The 22,787-nt window shown below is 43.6% G+C and overlaps 1 protein-coding gene across 7 annotated transcripts in view; it reads left to right on the top strand.

The window, feature by feature from the left end:
• The first annotated feature begins 734 nt into the window (after positions 1–734).
• ptpn4a (protein tyrosine phosphatase non-receptor type 4a) overlaps positions 735–22,787 on the top strand; it is a 56,867-nt gene continuing 34,814 nt past the window's right edge. For 2 of the 7 annotated variants that reach the window (XM_076109670.1, XM_076109664.1), the window contains exons 1-3: positions 739–1,279; positions 7,318–7,411; positions 22,522–22,676. In XM_076109670.1, coding sequence (XP_075965785.1) covers positions 1,274–1,279; positions 7,318–7,411; positions 22,522–22,676 — 255 coding nt within the window. In that variant the 5' untranslated portion in view covers positions 739–1,273. Of the gene's footprint in view, positions 1,280–7,317; positions 7,416–7,837; positions 7,921–22,521; positions 22,677–22,787 lie in introns of those variants that run through there. The other 5 variants (XM_076109706.1, XM_076109685.1, XM_076109692.1 and 2 more) reach the window with 5 other exon arrangements.

The following is a 22,787-nucleotide window of genomic DNA, read 5'->3' as shown; positions in this document are numbered from 1 at the left end:
TTACACAATGATAGTCATGTTGAGATCAAGACTCCCGTAGGGACAGGGCTCTTTAAAAAAAAAAATGAAATTCAAGTTAAAAATACATTCCAATTAAGATAAAATCCAAGTGTGTGTGTATGTGTCTGTGTGTGTGCAAGTAACAGTATCAGCCATAATATGAATGCCATCTGCAAATACTGTAGAAAAGACAGTTGAGAACATTTAATCTAATATATTTTATTCCGGTGGTCTTTAAAAAAAAAAGGAAATCAAATTCTCTATCTTTATATGTTTAGGAGTGTGACATATCGTTGTGCAATGTCTTTGACCTGTACACAAAAAATAGAGCGTTCAAATATATTCAAGGTACACAAAAGGATTTCACATACATATCAGAATATATATGCAAACTGCATTTTCAATACAGCACCTCATTTTCTGCTATTCAGATGACAGCTACTGTATGTGCACTGGTAAATAACTGCCTAAATAATATGGTAATAGTTTTACTTACTATCTGAAGTAATAAATACATTCTGCAATATATCATAAATATTCTACACGAGCTGCAACAGAACTGTCACTGTGCTCTTCATTCACGGGTTACAGAGCAACTAAATGTGGGATTATATTTCAGATTATATTTTGGAGAAGCTCTACCTGGGTGTGCTCAAAGAGAAAAACCAAACAGCGCGCCTCCCGCTCGGTGGCCCCGCCCCTCTGCGCTCGGTTTGCGCCATTACGTCGCTATGCTGATCGCTGCTGTGCTGCAAGGCAGGCAGGCAGGCAAAAGCAGCTGCGGAGAGACCACGGAACGCTGACAACAACGGAGAGGCTCACGTTAGGAAAGTCTCAAACGCAACATTTGCCTATTTTTGTGATTCGGTGTCCAAAGATTTTCACGCGTAACCGTTTCGCCGATCACATCTCCTTCATTTTTACGCATGCGTGGGGATATATTTTTCATTCTCTCGACCTGAAATGACTGCTTAGTCGCCGCGTCTAGCCAATGGTTACCGCGGGGGCTCCTGTCTTGTGGATTATCCGTCGTCGCCGAGCCAGTCGCATGGTCGAGCCCGGAGGAGGCCCCGCTCTGCTGGATGGACGTGTGTGAGCGCAGCGCCGGACTCCGAGTACCGATGAAGACGGTGATAGTGATGATGCTCGGGTTTCATCGGCAGCGGGTGAACTGATCTTTGGATGTTCGGGCTACGTCGCCCCTACTCAAAACATTTCCTCATACGGCAAAAAAAACATATTCTTTAAAAACTGGACGCCCCTGGAGCAGTTTATGACGGTAAGAAAAGACTCAATCGCAGGCCACCAGCTGACGTTAGCTCGCTAGCTAGCTAGCTTAGCGCTGTCACTTTTATCCAAGTTGGCTAAAATGCTAATATTGCGAAATAACGCCGGGATAACGCTCCTCCAAATGACCCGTGTTGTTGTCACACGTGTGTGTGAGGGAGCGAAACCTCACATAAACGCACAGAGAGCCGTTATACACATTTTATTCCACAACCGTAATAAACCAGTGGGTTGTGTGTAGCTCGCTTCTTAGCTTGCTGCTCCTCAGCCCATTCAATATCTTTGCAGCTTACTTTAAAGCTAGTGTGAGCAGTTTTTGATGTGCAGTGAGTCTTATCGAATTAATGTAACTTCGGTCGAGCTTCTTTTTAAGTCTACGGTATTTATATTGGAGTTAAATGGACCGTTAACAGCCCGTTCACTGTCACGGTGCACAATAAGCCCTTTAATGACAGAGTCCAGTTGGCGTTAAATGGAAGCGCTGCGTAAAGATGACATTCCTTTCATCGTGCAACCGAACAGCAATTCATTTGTGGTCATTGAGTGATTTCGGTGGAAGTGTTGTTTGACTGAGCTATTGTGTTCCTTTTCCACCATCGTCAGCGGTAAATAGATACAGCGAGGACGGACCCTTTAGGATTTAATGGATGTAAAGGTTTTTCCATTCATTGGTAAATGTTCGGGTGAACCACCGTTTTGTTACAGCGTGCTTTCATGTACGTGTCACATTCTAGAAATGTCACACGAGAGGCCCCGTGTGTACGGGATAAGATCCTGCTTTTTAGTCGCCCATGCATCCTAAAAAAAAATAGCTTCCTTTTTGTTGCAAAGTAAATGGTCGAAAATGTGCTGTTAACTATGTGGTGCTAAGTCATAAATGTGAGGGTTCGCTGTGATGAGCCGTCCTCCTTTCTGTCGATGACGTAATCCCCCACCATCCTGTGTGCCACATCTTTTTGGGTCGCAGTCGGTTCCTCTCGCTGCCTGCTGCTGAGATCACACGGGCCTCTGCTCTGTCCGGGTTGTCTGGCCTCCATCTCTCCTCTCCTCGGCTCTATCTGGTTCCCTTTTTTCTCTCTGTCTTAACCGCAGAGAGTCGTAGCTGTTTTTTTTTACAGTCACAGTTGGTTCTGAATGGGATCTCAGGAATTGTGAATGAAACCCAGTAGCTTGGGGTTATCTTAAAACCAGCAGCCTCAAAAACTGGGGCACACCCCAACCCACGACATACTGTGTAATTTTACATTTTTAATCTGTCAGATTAGACCGTAGTCATTTAAAAAATAAAAAGAAGCTTTTTCTGCAGTATCCATTTCTGAAGGAATCTGCATGAACAAAAAACCCCGAGCAGACGGGAGTCCAAAAAACGTCTTTGACCTCATGTTGGTATTGACCTGAATGCGTTTGGGAATCCTCGTCTGAGGCTGAAGCTCAACTACTCATCTTGGGAATTAGGCCCGTCGTGTTGCACTTTTAAAAACATATTTGGGACACCATAGGCTGTTTATTACCACCACATATTATATATCAAAGCTGTGGTAGCAGGGATTATTTTTGCAACAGTGGATTTTTAGCTCAGCTAGAGTAAAGAGTTATTTTAAGGCACATCCCATCTCTGATATCGGATTGGAGGCTGTGCTGTTGGCACTTTGACACGACTAAATAAGGCCGAGCAAAGTTTCTCTCCATGAATTTAGTTTGACGTGCAGTGTAACCATTTTTATTTACATGCACATCATAAATTCCGAAATGGTGTGCTGAGGAGAGTCCTCGATTGAGCCGCATTGCTTTCGCCGTCTCCAAACCCTGAAGAAGCCTTGAGTTTTAGGAGTCGATGGACTCAGCTGCTGATTTAAATTGCCTGTGGCAATGGCCCTGGTTCACTCGAGCTGCGCACCTGAACCTGCCATCCCCATGGTGTACAGCAGAAGTGTGTGTGTGTGGAACATGGAGAGAGAACCGATAGTAAAAAGTGAGGGGGAAGTAGTGAGGAGAGGATATGGAGACAGGGGAGGCCCAGGTGTGCCAGGGTTAATGGGGATAATCTGCACCTGGTAGCAAAGGGCAGGGATCCCATGGGAGCAAATTGGGAGTTTGGTAGTATCGTCAGATCCCAAAGCAACTTCTTCAACTTTTAAATGTGGTCTTATAGTGCAGGGGCAAACTGTAATTTATTTCCAGCCATTCTTAGTCATTTTTTGCCTATTGTTAACCAACACAATACATTTCAGAGGTTGACTTATCATTTCTCAGCCCAGGTTTTTCCGGTGCCTGTGGAGAAGATGCGTAAAGATGCCGGTCTTCGGTTCAACACCATAAACCGGCCTACATAGCGAAGTAGTCAAAGGTCGACCATTGTTCTTGTCTGCGTGAAGGGCTGAGATGTGTACACACTGTGGGATGGGCTCGGAGGAGCACAGAACAGTAGAACGTGGGACATTATGTGCCAAAAAGATCAAACAAGAAGTCAGTGTTTTGTGTCTCTTTTGTCTCATAACTGTGCCGGTCCAGGTGGAGGTCGTCTTTTATGCACCCTGAGCTTCATTTTCTGTCTCTCTGACGTTCTGTCTCCGTCACTTCCTCCTTTCTCTCGCCTGCGTCTCACCTCTTTGCTTTTGCGTTTTCTGCTCTTCCTTTTTCTCTCTATCTTATGCCGACACCTTACGTCCGATTAGTTGGAGAGGCACACCCTACCTTTCAGCATGGCTCCGTGCCGCTGACAGCTTAGTATTGGTGCTAACCGAAAGTGTTGGTGAGAAGACGACTGGCTGGGTGGGCTGCAGGCGAGATATATTATCAGACTTCAAAGATATGCATATCTTACATTAGTAGGCTTGCATCCATTGCCAAAAGAGCTATGAAAAAAACTGTTCATTCACTTTAACTTGTATCATCATAATGTAGGTTTTTATTTTTTGTCACTGTATCCCAAGTAGCCTTTTTTCCACCACATGCACAAGTTTATAACTTTATTAAGGCTCACACTTGTCTATGTTTCAAATTGAGTGGTACTTACCTTTTTTAGGATCCCCGATAAGATCGTCCTCTTTATTTGAGTGAGACCAGGCTTGCTGTGACCCACGCTGACTGTTGGTGACAGGCCTGCCAAAGAGCAGCCTGTTCCTGTTTAACCAAGAGGACCAGCTGCCTGCTCATTCTATTATAACCCTTTGGAAAGCTCGCGGTCCTATTTGCAGTTGGGCAACGCAGTAAGCGGAGCCATTGATAGACCGAGTTTGGCCACTTGCAGTTAACAGCGGCTGCACAACCGACCCGACCGTTGCCAAGTTACTGGTGATTTATCTATTTTTTAGCCAGCTTATTCCTTGAATGTTGTACGTCTTGAAATGAAATTACTGCCATTAAGTCATTCTGAAAAAATAGCCGAATATGCCTAATTTGGTAAAGAATGGAACAAATCCAATTGACCTAACGTGGCACATGCCGGTGGCGGCCTCAGATCGTCGTCATTGTCCTGAGCTACAGTTCTTTCATGCGGCCCGGCGGTCCTCAAGTGAACCAGCCAAACAAACAGCCCTCCATTCACATAAATATCCAGCCAGATAGTTCTCAGAAAGGCAGCTAGTCAGCGGTCTGTTGCTGGGGCGGATGTGGCACGACTCTTTAGCGGAAAAAAACGTCTCCCAAGCCCCAAACACAGCTGTGTTTATTCTGTGTAAGATACCACAAGCTGCAGAATGCCAGTATGAAGGTGCCTCGACAGATTCACGCTCCCGGAAATGAAAAAACGAGTAGTCCCATTTTAATGGCGACGTGTACGTTTTGATTGGTCGTAAAGAATAATCGCATGGTGGAGTTGCTTCTTTTATGCCGTTAGCATCGGGCTGGGCGATACGGCCAAAATGTTCCGTCGCGATATAGCTCATTTCATATCTCGATGGATATACAGTATCATATTAAATTTGTCCCAGCCTTTCTTAAGCATTGTAGTCTGAATGTCATTCAGACATTAGAGAACACTCGCATGTTTGCATGAGTTTGTAATTTATAAACCAAGACTAGAAATAATTTGTTGCCTGTGAACACCGGGACAAAAACAACAGAGGCTCTTTGAATTGGGTGTAGACGAGTTCAGTTCTAGCAGGAAAAAAGCTGTTATTATATATATATATATAATTAATAAACAACATTTATCCATAGATGGACAGTGGTAGTATTGTATTGAATCACAGTAATTCGTCACGTTTACGCAACAATGTTCTGAGGAGTCTTGTGTGTAAAATATGAGTTTTTAGTGGTTGTAGCGGTTTAATTTTAAGATTTCATGTTAGACGCATGTTTTTTATCAGATCAGGGTCACCTCTTTTGTTCCCCTCCCTCCTCTCTCGCTCTCTCTGCCCAGTGTTGGCGTATCTGGATCATGCATAACTAATCAGATGAAACTGCACATTATGGTAATGGAGTTCTCCGTTAGTGGGCAGTAATAATGGTTTGATTAGCTGAAACGGCATGTTCTCCAGCCAGAGAGAGGAGCTAGAGACGGACCCCTTACTTCTTACTCTCTCTCTCTCTCTCTCACTCTCTCTCTCACTCTCACTCTCACACACAGAATAAATGCTTTTGAAACCACCAGTTACATTCAAGCTCTAATTTTGGCACCCTTATTATTAAGTGTAGCAGAAATCATGTCTTGTCATCCCGTGTTGCTGTATCGGCCATAACAAATTTGACAGGTTTGTAGAGCACATCGCATTCAAATAAACTCTACTTTCTGGGAAATCTCTCTAGCTTCTAATCTATCGATATCCTAGTGTGGACTATCGTGGTCCGTCTTAATTCTTTTCCCGGACCTTCACCTTTAAAACAACTCAAAACATTCTGGTTTAGTAGGAGAGCTTTTTTACTCCACTAGCCCACAAGCCTTTGCAACATAAGCAGTGGTCCTAGATATTTTATGCAATTCATCATCGGTGTCTGCCCCGTTTGTAAGTCACTTGTGTGTTCTAACCCAGTTTTCTGAAAAAATGCAGAGCTAGATTATACCAGCAGAGCCAAGTGGTAAAGCTTGCTAGATTATAGTGTGTGAGATGGATTTAGCTAGCCTTGCACAGGTTGGATTAAGACAGTGCAACATAAAGACATTAAAAGATTAACGTGATCATTGATTAGTACTGTATATGACATGGGTAGACGCAGAGATGGCCTTCGGATAAATGGAGGATTGGGAGGCGACCGGTGGGCAAACAGCAGGGGACGTGGGGTAACTGATTGGCATCGATGCGTGGATGTAATATACGAAGCAGTAGTAGATGTTTGGCTTCATTAATAAAAAATAAACAAATGCAGGTTTTAAAGAAACGGGTAGTTTTCATATAAACAGGGTACCAAGCGGTACTTCTAAAACAAATAAAATGCAATCCCTACTGCTGCCTTCTTTTCCGTAACATGCAGAAGTGCTTGTGTCTGACTCTCATCCATCCAGATGTCTGTAGACTTTTGGGATTGGTACCAACAACCAGTTTTTAAGTATTGTACTGGTTGCTGATCAGTCAGAACTGCTATTGGTCGCTGAACATCATCTAATCGAACTTCCGCTAATGCTGTCGGGTCTGATACAACATGAGTCATGAGGTGTGTGTTCAAATGCTCAAAAAGTGTGTGCAAACTTCAGCAACGAAATGCAACTGATGTGGAGTGTGCTTGATCTGTGTAACAGGCATAACACTTGCAACCCAATGGGACGATATGCCATTCATTTGTGGTATTTTTGATATTCTTAGCAAAATGGCTGCTGCTCCACTGTCGGTGTCAGCGGGACCGCTCCCTTCAGCTCAAGTATGTTAGCAAGTAGCTCACAAAGTGATGATCATATGCGACTTTTTTAAGAAGTCACCTGTTGAATTTGGACTCGGGTAACAGGGTTCAAATGCACAAGTGTTGGGAAGTAATGCATCAAACCTGCGTTGAGTGTCTAAAACAAGAGCAAGTCATTCAGATGCAAACTGAGGGGGCAAGATGATGAGATCAGTCCTTTCCAGACCATCACTGCTCCGTGTCTTATTGTTATAGAACCACCACTGGATGATTATACCTGAACATTTCTCATCTGAAAGGGAGGACTCCTCTCCACTGCAGCCCCACCCCCCACATTTACCCTCCTCAGGTATGTGAGTACAGCTGGCTCCCGACTCTTTACTCAAGAGTTATGCTCCGGTGCGTGTTTTGGCTTGTCCTTTCCTTCGCTAACATCCTCGCCACTATCCCCAAAAGGCACACAGCAACACATGCCCATCTCTGTACATTTACACACACATACACCATTTCCTAAAAGGTGTATTCTGATTTTCTCAGCAAAGAGTTGTGGACTTATTGCCATGTGCCCTTTTATAACCTGGTGTGTGTGTGTGTGTGTGTGTGTGTGTGTGTGTGTGTGTGTGTGTGTGTGTGTGTGTGTGTGTGTGTGTGTGTGTGTGTGTGTGTGTGTGTGTGTGTGTGTGTGTGTGTGTGTGTGTGTGTGTGTGTGTGTGTGTGTGTGTGTGTGTGTGTGTGTGTGTGTGTGTGTGTGTGTGTGTGTGTGTGTGAGCTTCAGATCCTCAGGTCTGCCTTTTGAAACAGCTGCTTAAAGAGCCTTGAATACCTCCGGAGGTCAAAGGACACGGTTGCTTAAGAACGGTGGGTCAGGGACAAAAATGGATGCGCTCCTTTTCCTGCTGTCGCCCCCTCATGAGAATCGGCAAAGCTTCATTGTTTTTCGATCTCCGGTTGAGATGTGACCAGTTTGGGGTTAAAGAAAAACTCAGAGTTTAACTTGATGAAATTACTCACAATCGTGTATCTATTAGGTTATAGAACCTGTTGCTACCATGTCTCTAAACCTTTAGTATGCTGCCCTCCTTTTCAGACTTGCAGACATTTTTGTGTGACATTTGACGGGGTTATTTCTGGAACATCAACAGTTTACATGGTATAACCTTGTTTTATCCGCTGCCTGTTTTGCTTGGAGATGTGTGGAGGAAGCGCAAAAGGATTCCATATCCAACTCAAACAAGGACATAAAGAGCAGTCTAAAAACACAAGACATTAGTGCTACTGTTTTTATTTCATGCTGCTTCCAATTTCTCCAATTTCGGGCTTGTTTTCTATCCATCCGTCCTTTCCTTTTACCCTTACTGGTCTTGAATTCTAGTCTACATGACCAGCTGGTTCAGGACAAAGGTGTTTTGTAGTTTCAGTTTCTCCGTAATTTTCTCTTGCTTAGTTTTAGACTGTAGTCACAGTGCATGTGAGATGATGCAGTGGAAAAAGCAAGAGGGAAATGACTGACAACATACGTAGAGATATCTGGTTACAAAGGCTGATGGGCATGCTTTTTTGGAGGGTGTGTCCGCCCATGTGAGCTTGGAACACACGCTCTCTCACACACACACACACACACACACAATCACACTACCTCCCTGTGCTCTGTTGTTGACATCAGGGCCTAACCTTTCTCAACTGTAACTCAAAGCCTGAGGATAGGGAAGATCCTCTCCTCAAGCTTACTCACAAAGTCCCCTTAGTTGTATTTAACAACTATGTACAGAAACACTGCAACTCAATTTTATAACAGGCAGAACATTCTTATGCGCTATAATAAAAAGTCAGCTAACCATAGCAAGCTAACGCTTGTTGACCATTGGTTAGGTTACTTATCATGATAAGTAACCTAACCTTTGCAAGCTAATTTTAGTTTTCCAGTGTTAACTGTAGCACAAGAAGTCAGCTAACCGTAGCAAGCTAACGTCAGTTGTCCAGTGTTAACTGTAGCATAAGAAGTCAGCTAACCGTAGCAAGCTAACGTCAGTTGTCCAGTGTTAACTGTAGCATAAGAAGTCAGCTAACCGTAGCAAGCTAACGTCAGTTGTCCAGTGTTAACTGTAGCATAAGAAGTCAGCTAACCGTAGCAAGCTAACGTCAGTTGTCCAGTGTTAACTGTAGCATAAGAAGTCAGCTAACCGTAGCAGGCTAACGTTAGTCATGAATTGTTGCAATATAGCTGCTAAACATGACTGTAGCTAATAGGGGCGTAAAGATACAGCAATTTGGATCAATATATAGATTCAGTGATCAACAATTCAATATCAATGCGAAGTGATCGTGATGAAACTTGTGATGTACACCCTTAGTATTTAATTGGTGTGAGTTAAACAGGGACTCGTGTAAGCTTCCTGTATGATGGTAATTGGGTACGATGGATAGATCTTGTAGGTAGATGGCTAAAGTGACAGCTGAAATGTAACATGATTTTAGATTAAAAAGTGTTACTACTAGCTAATAAGTTAGCTTATTGTAGTTATTTCTACAATAAACTCTGTCCCTGTCCGTTCAACCTTCTTTAACTCATAAACGTACAACATACGTAGAGATATCTACATACGTAGAGCAGTGAACATCACATATGCAACTATCTGCAGCTTCCTTTTGATGCAAGAAGGTCTTGTGAAATGCACTTGTTGTACGGCACTTTGGACAAAGTTATGGGAAAACAAGTATTTTTAAGCATTGATCAGCAACACAACAAGTTGCTGAATCTCAATATATTGGACAGTGTATCAGTGGGTCAATCTTTTCCATATATTGATCTATTTTACTGTGTGTCTGCCGGCTAGTTATGTTCTGTATCAGCTTGTTTTTTTTTTTCTGTGGGCCTTGGTCTAGATGTTTCTACGTGTCTGACAGCTCTGGGTTTGCAGCAATTCTCAGTTGGAAAAACAAATTGCAGTCTATGTGATTTTGCACTGTCAGGTCCTGTGTGTGTGTGTGTGTGTGTGTGTGTGTGTGTGTGTGTGTGTGTGTGTGTGTGTGTGTGTGTGTGTGTGTGTGTGTGTGTGTGTGTGTGTGTGTGTGTGTGTGTGTGTGTGTGTGTGTGTGTGTGTGTGTGTGTGTGTGTGTGTGTGTGTGTGTGCGTGTGTGCGCGCGCGTGTGTGAGCTTATACAGGACTACGGTATCTGTGTGTGCAGAAAGAAAGCGCGCAAAATGGACAACCATACCCTGAGAGAATCTGTGTGTGTCAGAAATGAGAACCTGAGAACAGGATTGTGTGTGTGTGAGGGAGAAACGGGCTGCCTTGCTGCTGTTTTCTGGGGCAGGCTATCAGGCAGCGAGACAGCAGGGAGGGATAATAACAGAAGCTGTTACATTCTTGTGGTTTCTCTGATTTCAGCATGAGGCAGGGGGCTCTCTCTCTCTCTCTCTCTCTCTCTCTCTCTCTCTCTCTCTCTCTCTCTCTCTCTCTCTCTCTCTCTCTCTCTCAGCCTATTTGCCAGCATGGAAGCTACCAGCAAGAGTACAATACATGACATTTTCTGGACACTTTAATCTATGACACATTAATTACAGGACTATGAATCTCTTGCATATTTTAGCACCTCTTGCTCAGGCATTAACCTAGCAACTGAGTAACACTAGCTAAGCTAGTACTGTGAGCAGTGGCAATCATTTTACTTTATAGTTTGTTATTCAGGCCATTCTGGGGCCAGTTTCTGATGCTACAGCTGAGGACTGGCCTTTATTTAGGTATTGCATATCTTGGTACACCACCAGCTGGGTTTCAATACAATATAGATTTTTAGAGGAGTCAATACATTGTTTGTCATAGCTATCTTAAAAACAACATAAGAACTCTTAGATATGAGAAGTCCAACACTAACAACAACAACTATAATACAGTTTTAGAGATAAACATAGCTGTGTATGTGCTCTTGAGCAAGGTGACAAAACAAACGCAATTAAGAGTGATTTCACAGAAAGAGTTTTATTATGTCAAGAAGCAAGTATTGTTCATCTAGTACTTAAACTGTAACTTTAACTGTCCAAACTGGTCCAGTGATTTCTGGACATTGGAGTCCAGAACATTAAGACCTGACAAACATTGTGGCGTCTTTAGTAGTTTGCATGTTTAGTGGAATGAAAAAAGGGAAACTAACTATTACACATAAAATCATGTTGCACAAATAAACTCCACAGCCAAACATTACAACATCACCAATGAAGACACGCACAGTCGGTGTGCATTACTAATATATGACATACTACTATATAACAGCGTTACTCTGGTGTTGAATCTGTTTCACTGGTTAATTTAAGCCCCCACTTAGCTCTGGGGTTGCACTAATCTTCTTTTGTAAAATCAGATTAATGCAGAACGGGCTAAATCAAGCGCTGTTTAACCCGTGTTTGAGGTTGCTGTATGTCAGGTCAACGCTGCAGAGGAAATGCCATCTGCTTGGTAACACTACCACAAACGCATAAACTGTGCTGGCCTACATATGCAACCTTATAAAGCTTCAAAGAACGTGCTATGCATGTACATTACCGAGGTACTTTAAACATGATAAATGCTACAGAATACACGGAATCATCCTAAGAGCAATAGCTTTCCAAATTCCAACAATGAAAAGGTTTTGATAACGTATTTGTACATGCAGATATACTCGTGTGGAAAGGCAGGGCGTTGAAAAGGACGTTGATGGTGCACTGTGATGCTAGCAGAAATACTTAAAGAGCCCGGTGATGCTGGGAGATTTGTATCAGCTGTTCACCTGAGCATGCACCTTTTTGGTATTTTTGTATGAAGCAAACTGTGGCCTTGAAGGGGATTAAGGGATTCTGCCTTCATACCTCAGGACATGCACAAAAGCAGCTAATTAGTGTCTCAAGTCTTTCTTTTCACCGGCAGCTTACCTTATTTTCAGCAGAGTGGAAACATCGAGGTGATTGTCAGGAGGAGGGCCCACGCTTTCCTGTTTTGGCCCCGTTTACCAACCACAATGTGTTCCACCCACATCTATCTCTTCATCTTCACCTCTTCATATGACCGGCGGTGCAGAGATGTCCCCTAACACCTCTCCCACACACATGCTTCTTGTTACATGAGCTACATAATGCATTCAATCAAACTGTTTAATCATCAGCTCCGCTCTCCAAATCTCCCCCTCTTTGTGTTGCAGCAGGGCCTGCGGCTGTTCAGCTTTGCGGTTTATAGTTTGCAGTTAATCCACCTTAAGGTTATTGATTTTTACATTTGGATAGTTTATAGGTCTTCTATCTTGAGTATTCACAGTGCTGCTAACCACACAGTTTTTCCTCACAGCACAATGACTTTTCTGAAATAAGTCACAAGCAGACGACCATGTCTGGTTTTTAAAGTAATTTTGACTTAAAAAGAAGGCGATCGTCACAAAATATCAAAGAGGGAGAGAGTGGTGTAAAACAGTGTGAAACTTACACAGAGCTGCAAGTTTCCTGAATTATGCATCATGCAGAATTCCTTTTCTAAGCAAAATAGAGCAGATTATAAGCCTGCAGTGTGTCCCATCTGTGGACACACACACACACACACACGTATTTCTCACAGAAGTGAACATTTGTGCTAAAGACACCTGGAAAATTCATTTTCAGACGTTTTAAAGCAGCAGATGTTGTGCATGAGTGTGTTTTAGCCCCTTGTTCTGCGTGTGTATACTGATTTGTATTTCTGGTTGTAAATGACCAAAGTTTGAAGCAATTTGTCCTCACAGCGTTGCTAGACATTCTGGGTTTATACCACTCGGCTTTCAATTGACACTTGGATGAAGGACGGGGTTAGGCAGTTGTGTAATAATGCAAATGTGTGTTTGCATATGTAGCATTAACATAACCCACTGTACATTTCCAGCCAGAGGTAGGAATCCTCTGGATGCATCCAGGCAGGGAATTAAAGCGCCTCTTTTCTTTCCCGTCGGTTGCTGTGTTTGCATATATTTTTTGTTTCATTTGTATATCATATCGTGTTACTCTCTCCATCATTTCGTTAGTTTTTAAATGTCTATCGTATAAATAGGCCTGCCGGTTGGCTATGAGAACTCATTTTTAAAATGTGAAAAATTAACCGGGCATCTATTTTCAGTGCCTGAGCAGGCAACCTTCCCCTGAGTGCACAGCATTGATAATATGGACACATTTCAGTGAAGCGCCTGAGTTTCCTGGAAAATGACCGTTTTATTACCTCTGAAGGATTAGGCTGATGAAAAAAAGCCTCTTCCTAGTACTCCGTCCTCAACTACTCGCTGCCGATATCTCATTTTAAATGTCAGCCGCGGTCTAATTCTATTTCTCTGCAAAGAAAAAAAAAAAAAAAAAAAAGGCTCGGGTAGACGAGTAATGAACGAGGCGGGTTGAAATTTGATGAGACGAGTTCTGATTGGTTTAGTGTTGGAGTATCACGGCCTGAACATCTATAGCTTCTAAGAATAGCAATACAGGGTTATCCTGCGGGTGCAGGGGATTAAGTAAGTCATGTAGTCATCATGACTTTGTCACATGATGCCATCCTCTCTCTTTTTCTAAGAGACGCTCGACAGATTTTGTTACTTCAATGTTGACAAAAATCACGCCAAAATGTTAGTCACACTTATTTTTTTATCAATATTGAGATCATGGTTATTTATTACAATTATTCATTGGTTTTTAGGGTCAAAAACAGTGTACAGTCAGGCTGTATTTTTCTATTTATTATCTATATATTATTATACTAACAATTTATTCTGGTCCTAGGCTACACGGTTTATTTCAACGGAAGTTATTTGTCTAAAATCAAGTAATTCTGTCTTCTTTTCCCCAAAACTCTGTGACGTTGCCCCCATTAGGCCGAAAAGTGCGTTAGTGTTATGAAGTTCCATACTTCATAACAATCGGGCTCTTTCACTGTGAGACCTGTGTGGCGCATTCAGGCCAAAGCTAGAGCCGCTTTCACATGATCGCCATCAAAGCGCTTAAGGCTGCGTAACTCCTTTGTTATATTTAATGTTCGGATCCTTGACGCCCGACTCAGCAACCGCTCAAGAAAATCACTCCGACTTACAACTTTGACCTAGTTTGATAAAGTACACGGAAAAAAAGTAAATTATACGCCTGCAAAAATATCCTGATTTCAAGCCAAATATTGATTTAGGCGTGGAGAATTAGGCATGAAATATGTGTGGATGCTGGCTCCCACAGGTTACTGTAGATATTCACACATGCACACACAGTTCTTGTAAGCTTAAACATTTAAGACGCAAAAGAGCCGAGATCAGCTCTCCCACACACGTGCATACCTGTGTGCACATGTGTGTGTTGTTTGTTCTTTACGGTGCGTTGTGTCAAGGGAGCTTTTACACTCCGGCGATGAAAGGCTGATTAACTCACTGCTTATATTGATCGCAGACACCGTTAAACACACAGTTGCTGAGAGCCGGTGGTTAAAGAATTTATACCACACGGATAGATCGTTTATCATGAGAATACCACCATGTACTGCGGGTGCAAAGAGATGGCTGAGGTAGTGGTGAAAGAGGGCAAATGTCAAAGTTTGATTCCCATCGATTCATCTCGCATCACCTCAACTCGTCACTGTAGTTGCCCAGAAATGGTCCAAGGTCTACATGCATGTTACTAGAAATAATGGCCGTAATTCACTTGTTTCTGTCAGGTGTAAATGTGGCTGTGGTCCTCAGCCATGTAGCCGAGTTGTGTGTGTGCACGTGTGTGTGTGTGTGTGCGTGCATGGTGCAGAACACCTGGCCTCCCTGCTGGTGGGGCAGGGATGTGCAGGGTTGAGGTGGATGCGGGGGGGGGAAATTTGCAGCGTGCTCAGAACACGACCCCCGGTAACATTGAGAGGCGCTGGCGTCAGCAGAAAAAGGAAAAATCAGGGGAATGTGCTGCTTTAATCAAACCTACATCTCTGTTTCTCTGCTTGCTGTTTTTCCGTGTGTGCGTGTCTACATTACTGTAGAGAGGGCCTCTTGTTGTATAAATGAGGTACCACTGTCCCACCCCTCATGTTGCCAATCTGTGTTCAGTTTAGCTTTTTTATTACTTTAATTCCTTTACGTTTTTTCCCACTTCTTTGCAGTTATTAATCAGGTAGAGTTGACACTTGTGTAACGTTGCTTTTTCTTATTGAGGACACCATTACAAATGTCCCCTACAGTAGTATAGAAGCCTGTAACCGATGCAGCTAGACTGTCTGCATACGCGGCTACAGGTTTCTTACCTGTGTGGTAGAATGAAGCTCTGTGAGATGATTCAGAGAAAAACAAAAGCAGTAGACGGTGAGCTGTGATATAAATCAATGATTGAACCGGCTTCTGCGCCGCAGACGGTTAGTTGAATGTTCTAAGGACTCTTGTCGCTCAGCACAACTTGATCACTGTGAATGAATCATTTTATACGTTAACGTTGGATGTCGCATGAAGCTGCTGCTGGGAAACCGATCATAATCTGGTATGTCCTATAACAGATGCATGTCTTAAATAATCTGTTATTTTGTATTTGTTGCATTTGTTATGTTTTGTGCTCGTGAATTTACGGAGGATGTTAGGAAGGAAGACTGTGGGTTTTCTCCACCACTGCTAACCAGCCACCACGGTGACATTTGTGCTGTTTGTAAAGTCAAAACATGAAGTGAAGCCAACCTGTGCGTTTACGTGGCCCGAGGGGAAGAAGCTGGGCGTGTGTTCACTGTGGTTACTGTGGTGCTTGCAGCAGTTATGATCATAATGCTGTTGATGTAATCGGATGCGACTGTTTTCTATTCTTGAATATTAAGATTGACGTGACGGACAGTCACTGAGCACGTTATTGGGAATATGACATTCCTGGTTTGTTAGTTTCTTAATCTATCGTGGATATTTTATTATTATTTATTTATATTATTTGGAAATCTCTGTTTTACAAAATCTCTACTTTCCACAGCCTTTGCCATTATTTAAATGTGAGCTGAATGTTGTTGTCTTGCAGATTGAGAACCACGGAACTCTAAATCCTGTCATGTAAACCATCTGATGAAAGGTCCTCAGCTATTTGAATAATTGCACTTGCCGGGGGTTAACGTTTTTTGTGGAATTGATTAGAAGAATGTGCTTCTAGCCAGAGGGCAGAAAAAGTCTTACAGAGGGGGAGTGTAGTCATCTCTCCACCTGTAGCCTCCATACAGTGGTAAAAGCCTGATATAACTCTTTCCCTTTCTTAGAATATATCATATATCTATCTTAAGAGTGTTTTGTTTCTTCCAACACGGAGAAAAATGGCAATTCGAGAGAGAGAGAGAGAGGGAGATCAGGTTGGAGTGGACACTCAAAGAGCATGGAAGCTAACGAGGGCAAGGAGAGAGGAGAGAGGGGAGGAAGAGGGGGATGTGGATACGTCTAAAGGAGGTGAGTCCAGGAGTAATATTAGACCAGAATGAGCAGAAAGGAGCTGCTCCTGAAAAATCTCCATTATCTGTATCGTTAATTCAGTGGGAATCTCTGGGACAGGTGCTACGTTTTTATGAATGGCTCTGTTTTGTGTGCGTGTAAGTCGATGGCTTCTGCCTGCCACTGATGACTATAATTTGCATAATGGCCTCACACAGGCCGTGCTGACAGTTAAAGGCAGGAGGAGATGAGGGAGGGGGGGGACGGGGGGGACGAGGATAAAGGAAAGCTGTTATCAGGAGAAGTCTCGTGGGGCTTCTCTCTTTGGTTTCGTTTCGATCTGTTATTAAATCCTAGATTTTCGTAAGATCTCTGGAATGTGTCATTGTACTGGAGTGTTTCTATCATTTAGTGTCTGTGGTTGTGTCACACCCTTGTCAAACACAGCTGTAACTAATAACACGATGAATCGCTGCGTGACACTCCAGTAGTTGACGAGCCAGAGGAACGTTATTCCACCGGTGCTTTTTTTTTTTTCCGCCATGACAAGTCAAAGTTCCTGATCTTAAAGACACACAGCGTACTCTGATGATACCAAAGTCATGGGTGTAAAGAAACACGTCGTTCTTTTTTGTAATATGTTTCATGTTTTCCTGATGTATCGGAGTGAAAACACCCTCATATTGGAAATCAAGGGCTCATGATAGAGAGAGTTTGAGAACCACTGAAATAACGTGTTGCAATCCATTTAGCCTCCCTCTAAATCCTTTAACCTCCCAGCTTACTGATTGACTCACCTAGTCTGGCCCTCGTGGTGTTCAATTAGATACTGTTCACTGTTTACTCACTCTGGCGTCGGCCCTCTGTAAACACCGCAGGAGGCCTAATGGATCAACCCTGTTATACAGTAGAACCGTCGATCTAAAGCTTCATCGCCTTCACCAGCAAATAAATCAACAGTCTCACAAGTTCAGGATTTCATTTCAGGTTTTTTTACGATAGTCAGCGATTGAGGTTTTGGCTAAACGACAATTTGAATGAAAAAACGTAATACATTCCTTTCTTTCACTGTCCAGAAAAATTCATTCAGACTTTTTTTTCCAAATGGCTGTTAATCAGTGAAAGTTTCTGCTTTTCTATTCACTGTGTTGAATTCTGATTACGTTGAAATGAAGAGTATCGGTCTGTAAGCAGCTGAGAGCTGAATGGGACCGTCTGGCTTCTCTGATCGATGCAGTCGGACATGCTGACTCAGGCTTTTCATTGAAGAGGCTTATTCCACGAGGAGCCGGTGTTCAAGTTCAAGCAGAGGTTTGCAGACGTTTGCAACTCTGTATAACTTAATTATTATGAATGTAACACCGCGAGAAACCTGACTTCATATTCTCCTTTCATAATAATCACTCATTTTAGTTATTTACACTAAAAGTGTTTTCACACTGGCTCTTTTTAAAACTTCAAGCTCGCTGTCAAAACCAGTTATTCGCAAAAACCGGGTCGGGACCCACAGGAGGGTTGGCAGGAGATGTTTTTAGGCTCACCAAATACATTTTGCAGTATTTCTTCTGTAATATTTAACATTTATATCTGCAGTACACCTTTGAGCCCCATTGGGGATGAATATGTGTGTTTTTCTTTCTAACATTGAATGAAAGAAAAGGCCGGCGTACGTTCTGTTTGTTTTACTGACGAGAGGAGAAAGCGAGAGCCTGTTCTCATTTATTAAGTATTCAACATGTTTATATGTTTTCAATAACACGTGCATAAAACAAAGTATAGTATAAAGTATATCTCTTCAAAATATCTGGTATACAAGATGATACAAGCTGATGTGGAAACGCTAACGTTCATTTACTCACAAATCCGAATATTACGAATTTACCACATTTTTTAAAAGTTTGTTCCAAGAAGAAAAGTTTGGGAAACGCGAAGCAATGGAATTCAAACTTGAACTTGAAGAATTAGCTCGGAAAGCCGCTCTAATGGTATGAATACAATGCAACCTTTCAGTACTTGCTCTACTGTACGTCTAGTGTTTTCTTATGCATGTGCTGGCGGCATGAAATCAAAATTTTTGAACTCCGCTCGAGAGACAATCGGATCCTCAGCTGCACTGTATGACTCTACCATCGGCCAGGTCCACATATGGCTCATCCTAAAGGAGGTCAGGGGTCATTCGCTGCCCACATTCCTTAAACTGCACCCCACCTCCCCCACACAGACGCATTCTAAATGCTTTGTTTGAATCTGTCAGCCACGCACGCACACACGCACAAGCACAGACATGAAACAGCACTCTGTCTGCTGCTGTTGTTGCCCTACATAAAATAAGTAGAATTAAAGGGATCATGGGGGGGGATGGGAGGGAGGAGGAGTGTAGGTGGAGGAAAAAAAAGGGTGCAACACCAAGCACTGGGAGGGAAAGTGGGGGAGAAACCCGGGTGAAGTTCAATGAGGGCGGGTGTCGGGGTCTGAAGAGGGAGAGATAGAAAGAGAGATGGGTGGGTGCAGAAAGAAAGAAAGATCTGGAACAGGAAGTCTTATTTTTCTTCCAGGTTAAGACCAGATCTCGGGCTTCCCGTTCCCCTCTGTTTCATTTATATGTTCCTTTTGAAATGTCTCACACAGAACGAGAGAAAGATCTATGGCGCTTTAAAGTAGTTTTTTTTCAATCATTTATTATGAAAACCCACAGCATTCGCAAGCTGTCTGCACACACACACACACACACACACTGGCACACACACACACACACACTGGCACACATCTGTAATTTACCACCTGTTTGTCTGTGGCCTAGTTTCCGCTGTGCAGCGCTGATGTATAATTCCTTTGGGATCCCGAGCTGTGAGCCTCTTATTTCAGTTGTTTTAAAGCAGCACAAAGGGACACGCTTACATAGCGCGTCTTTTGGGGTTTCTTTTGAAGAAAATTTGCGGTATAAATAGAAACGTATGGGGCAAATGAAGTTCATTAGTCGTCCCACATATACGAACCGGGAGAAGACGTTGCCTGTCGTGTAGTATTTTCCCTTGAAGACTTTTATTCTGTTGGTATGAATAAGAAATATTGGGAGAATCATAGTTCAGCAGGAAATGTTTGGAGAACTTTTTTGTTTGCAAGTATGTATCCGGATTCAGTGGAGCTACACACGACCTGATTTGGATGACATATTTGCGTGGATGTACGTGTTGAATGTGCAGCGGATGTGTTGTGTGTGTGTGTGTGTGTGTGTGTGTGTGTGTGTGTGGTGTTGTGTGTGCATATGAAGGGTGTGTGTTCCTGCGTACAGACTGGAAGGCTCCAGGACCGTCTGTGTTTGCAATAAGCTGAGAGAGCCAGAGGAGCCCACCACTGAGGGGAAGCTTTAGGGGTCAAGACACACACACACACACACACACACACACACACACACACACACACACACACACACACACACACACACTCTCCTGCCTGTTTGTAAGCTCTGCTGACTACAGGAAGCAATAATGGTAGCGTGCTTCCGGAGTTCCGGAGGCTTCTCTCAGGGGAGTGTGGCTGTCCTGTCCAGCTCAGCAGAGCACAACTGAAAAGGAACACGGCAGAGCAGAAAGTGATGGAACGTTTGTGAAGGAACACGACAACGACACAATAGAACGAGAACACAGCAGAGCAGAGCAGGACCGAGGACAACATAATGGATTTAAAACAAAATACAGCGAAACTGAGAGTATACATGACGTAGAGGAGCAGCACGAACAATACATCGCACTAAAGCAGACTGTATAGCTCAGCGAAACATAGTATTTTGACAGCAGCTATGAGTATTTTACAGAGAACTTTGACAATATTTACCATCAGTGCTGTTTTCAAGTCACGTACAGAGGTTATATTTGGGGGGGAAATTATGATGTATATGGTTGCGCACTACGAAGATGATCCGTCTTTAAATTGGCTTCAGCTGGATGGCAGACACATGTTAGGAGCAGGAAGAGAGCAGGGGATCCTGTGGAGAGTCTCTGTGTCAGACCTCATCTGTGTAGCCTGTAGCTGTTCCACAGCGCGAGCCAGTGATAGCGTCCCTCCCTCCATCTGTCCTCCCTCCCTTCCTTCCTTCCTTCCTTCCTTCCCTCCTTCCTTCCTTCTGCGTGGCTTGATCTCGGCGCTCCTCTCTGCTCATCTCGCAGGTCCGTTCGTTCCGTTTCCCCCGAGCTGACAGCGCTGCAGCTTGTGTCAGTGTGCACCTGATTGTGTGTGTGTGTGTGTGTGTGGTCGTTCTGTTGGCAGTCGGAAAACCTTTCTCTCAGGGTGACCTACAGCGCGACCACCGTCACGCCCGGCTGGATTTCACCTGCTAGCTGTCAGCCACTGGATCCCACACTTCCTGTAATGCGGCTCACTAGCATCTCCCTGCGAGAGCCTCTGAACGTACAAACACGGCCCCCGGTGTGTCGCACAGGCCTGGGTTTCCTCCCATGGAAGGCGTCAATAGAGGTGGAGAGCGCTGACACCTGCTGATCTGAATCAGACGGACGGATGCATCTCTCTAAGTGTGATCGGTTCAGTTACGAAATGACGACATCAACTATGCCGTGTGTCTCTCATGATCTCCACTCTGCGCTTATTGAAACCACCTGTTAAGGATGCGAGTGGAGCTCGAGTGTCCTGGAGGTGACGAGGCGTTTTGCTGCCGTTAGTCGCGGCCTCCTCAACTATACATTCGTGTGTGCGTGTGTGTGTGTGTGTGTGCACGCCATCTGCCAGTGGTCACGGGGGTTTGTGCTGATGTGTAGTGACAAGCCGCTCAGACATGCAGAGGGCCCTCCATATATACTATACACACACACACACACACGCTCACACAGAGCCATCGTTGCAGATACAGCAGCTCCTGATGACGGGGCCGTGACCCTTGTGGAGTTATTATGTCTCCTGTCAGGACAGATCACCAAGGAATAAAAAAGAAAGAAAGCAGGAGGCCGGCAGAGAGGACACAAATCCCAGCGCAGCGCCATATGTTGCCCAACAAAATAAAAGCAAAATGAAAGCACTGCTGGGACAACACAAACAGAAAGAGCTGACATAGGAAACACATGGTCGCTAACCTGGCTCTGTTCAGAGTGAAACAAAGTCCGCCTACCAGCACCTCTAAAACCCAATAATGAACATTTTATATCTCATTTGTTTAATCTGGACGAGAAGCAAAGTGTAAACACAGCACAGCGTGATGTTACGGTGGGCTGTGTGCTGACTGTTTCTTCAGGCGCAGTAACTTCCTGGAGTTTTTGTCATCAATGTGAGGCTGCCAGCCAGGCAACCAGTGGAAAGTATATTTCCCAAAATGTTGAATTATTCCTTCAAAGAATAGGTCAAATATGTACAAAAATCAATAAAAGCACCCTTTTGAGTGTTTGTACACAGTATATTCCAATACCGATATATATATGATAATATGATATATGATAATAATAAGATCGTTATTCATTGTTATGCTGCACAGTGAAGACATACTTGAAGGATTAGATATCCTGATTGTTGCTTCTGCTGACTTTTAACATGCCGTATTCCCTTCTTTTGAATATCAAACACGGTCACGTTGTGTCATAATGAAACGTGGAGGAGGATTGCACACATTTGAAGCTCTTTTGCTGCGTTTGTTTTTCCCCTTCTCGTTGAATTTTATAGTAGCTCGTGAGTGATTTAGTGCCGGGCTGCTGTGTAGTTTCCACATCCCCTGCTTGCCTACTCATTGACATTCTTTTCTCATGAAGCAGTCGCTCTTCGCTGCCTCGCCGTGCCTGTACAGGCTTGCCTTGCTGCGTGGCTGCCTGCACTGAGGCAGTGGGGAGAAAAATACATTATGTTGTACTGTACATCGTCTTATTGTGTCCTTTTTATAGACGGATTGAGTCCATCTCTTATTCCTCTAGCTCACCTACGTTGTCGTAAAGTACGTGTACATTACGAGCATTGATGCAGTGACGCTCCCTTTATATTCCTGCCTCAGTCTTTTTATGTTTTTGGCTGTTTCACCTCTTGTTTCCCTTCACTCATCCTTTGCTCCTCTCCGCTGTGTGTGTTTGCTTGCTGCAGACCCTGGTACGAGCGTGATGAGCGCGCGCTTCCACTTGCCTGCTGGCAGATCCTACAATGTCCGGGCGACGGAGCTGGAGCGAGACAGGCAGCACACACAGGTTGTGTGCAACATACTGCTGCTGGACAACACCGTCCAGGCGTTCAAAGTCTGCGTAAGTATCCCGCTCTACAAGTATCTCGCTTCATTGCTAATTTAGGATATTGCAAATGTGAGAATTCATTTGTTACTGTGGGTTTGGCATGACTTGCATGATACATACTGC

Source organism: Anarhichas minor, unplaced genomic scaffold (genome assembly GCF_050575085.1).
Source record: "Anarhichas minor isolate MPS153535 unplaced genomic scaffold, ASM5057508v1 ptg000004l, whole genome shotgun sequence".
In the NCBI taxonomy this organism is placed as follows: Eukaryota; Metazoa; Chordata; class Actinopteri; order Perciformes; family Anarhichadidae; genus Anarhichas; species Anarhichas minor.
This window is presented reverse-complemented; position numbering and strand designations above follow the sequence as displayed.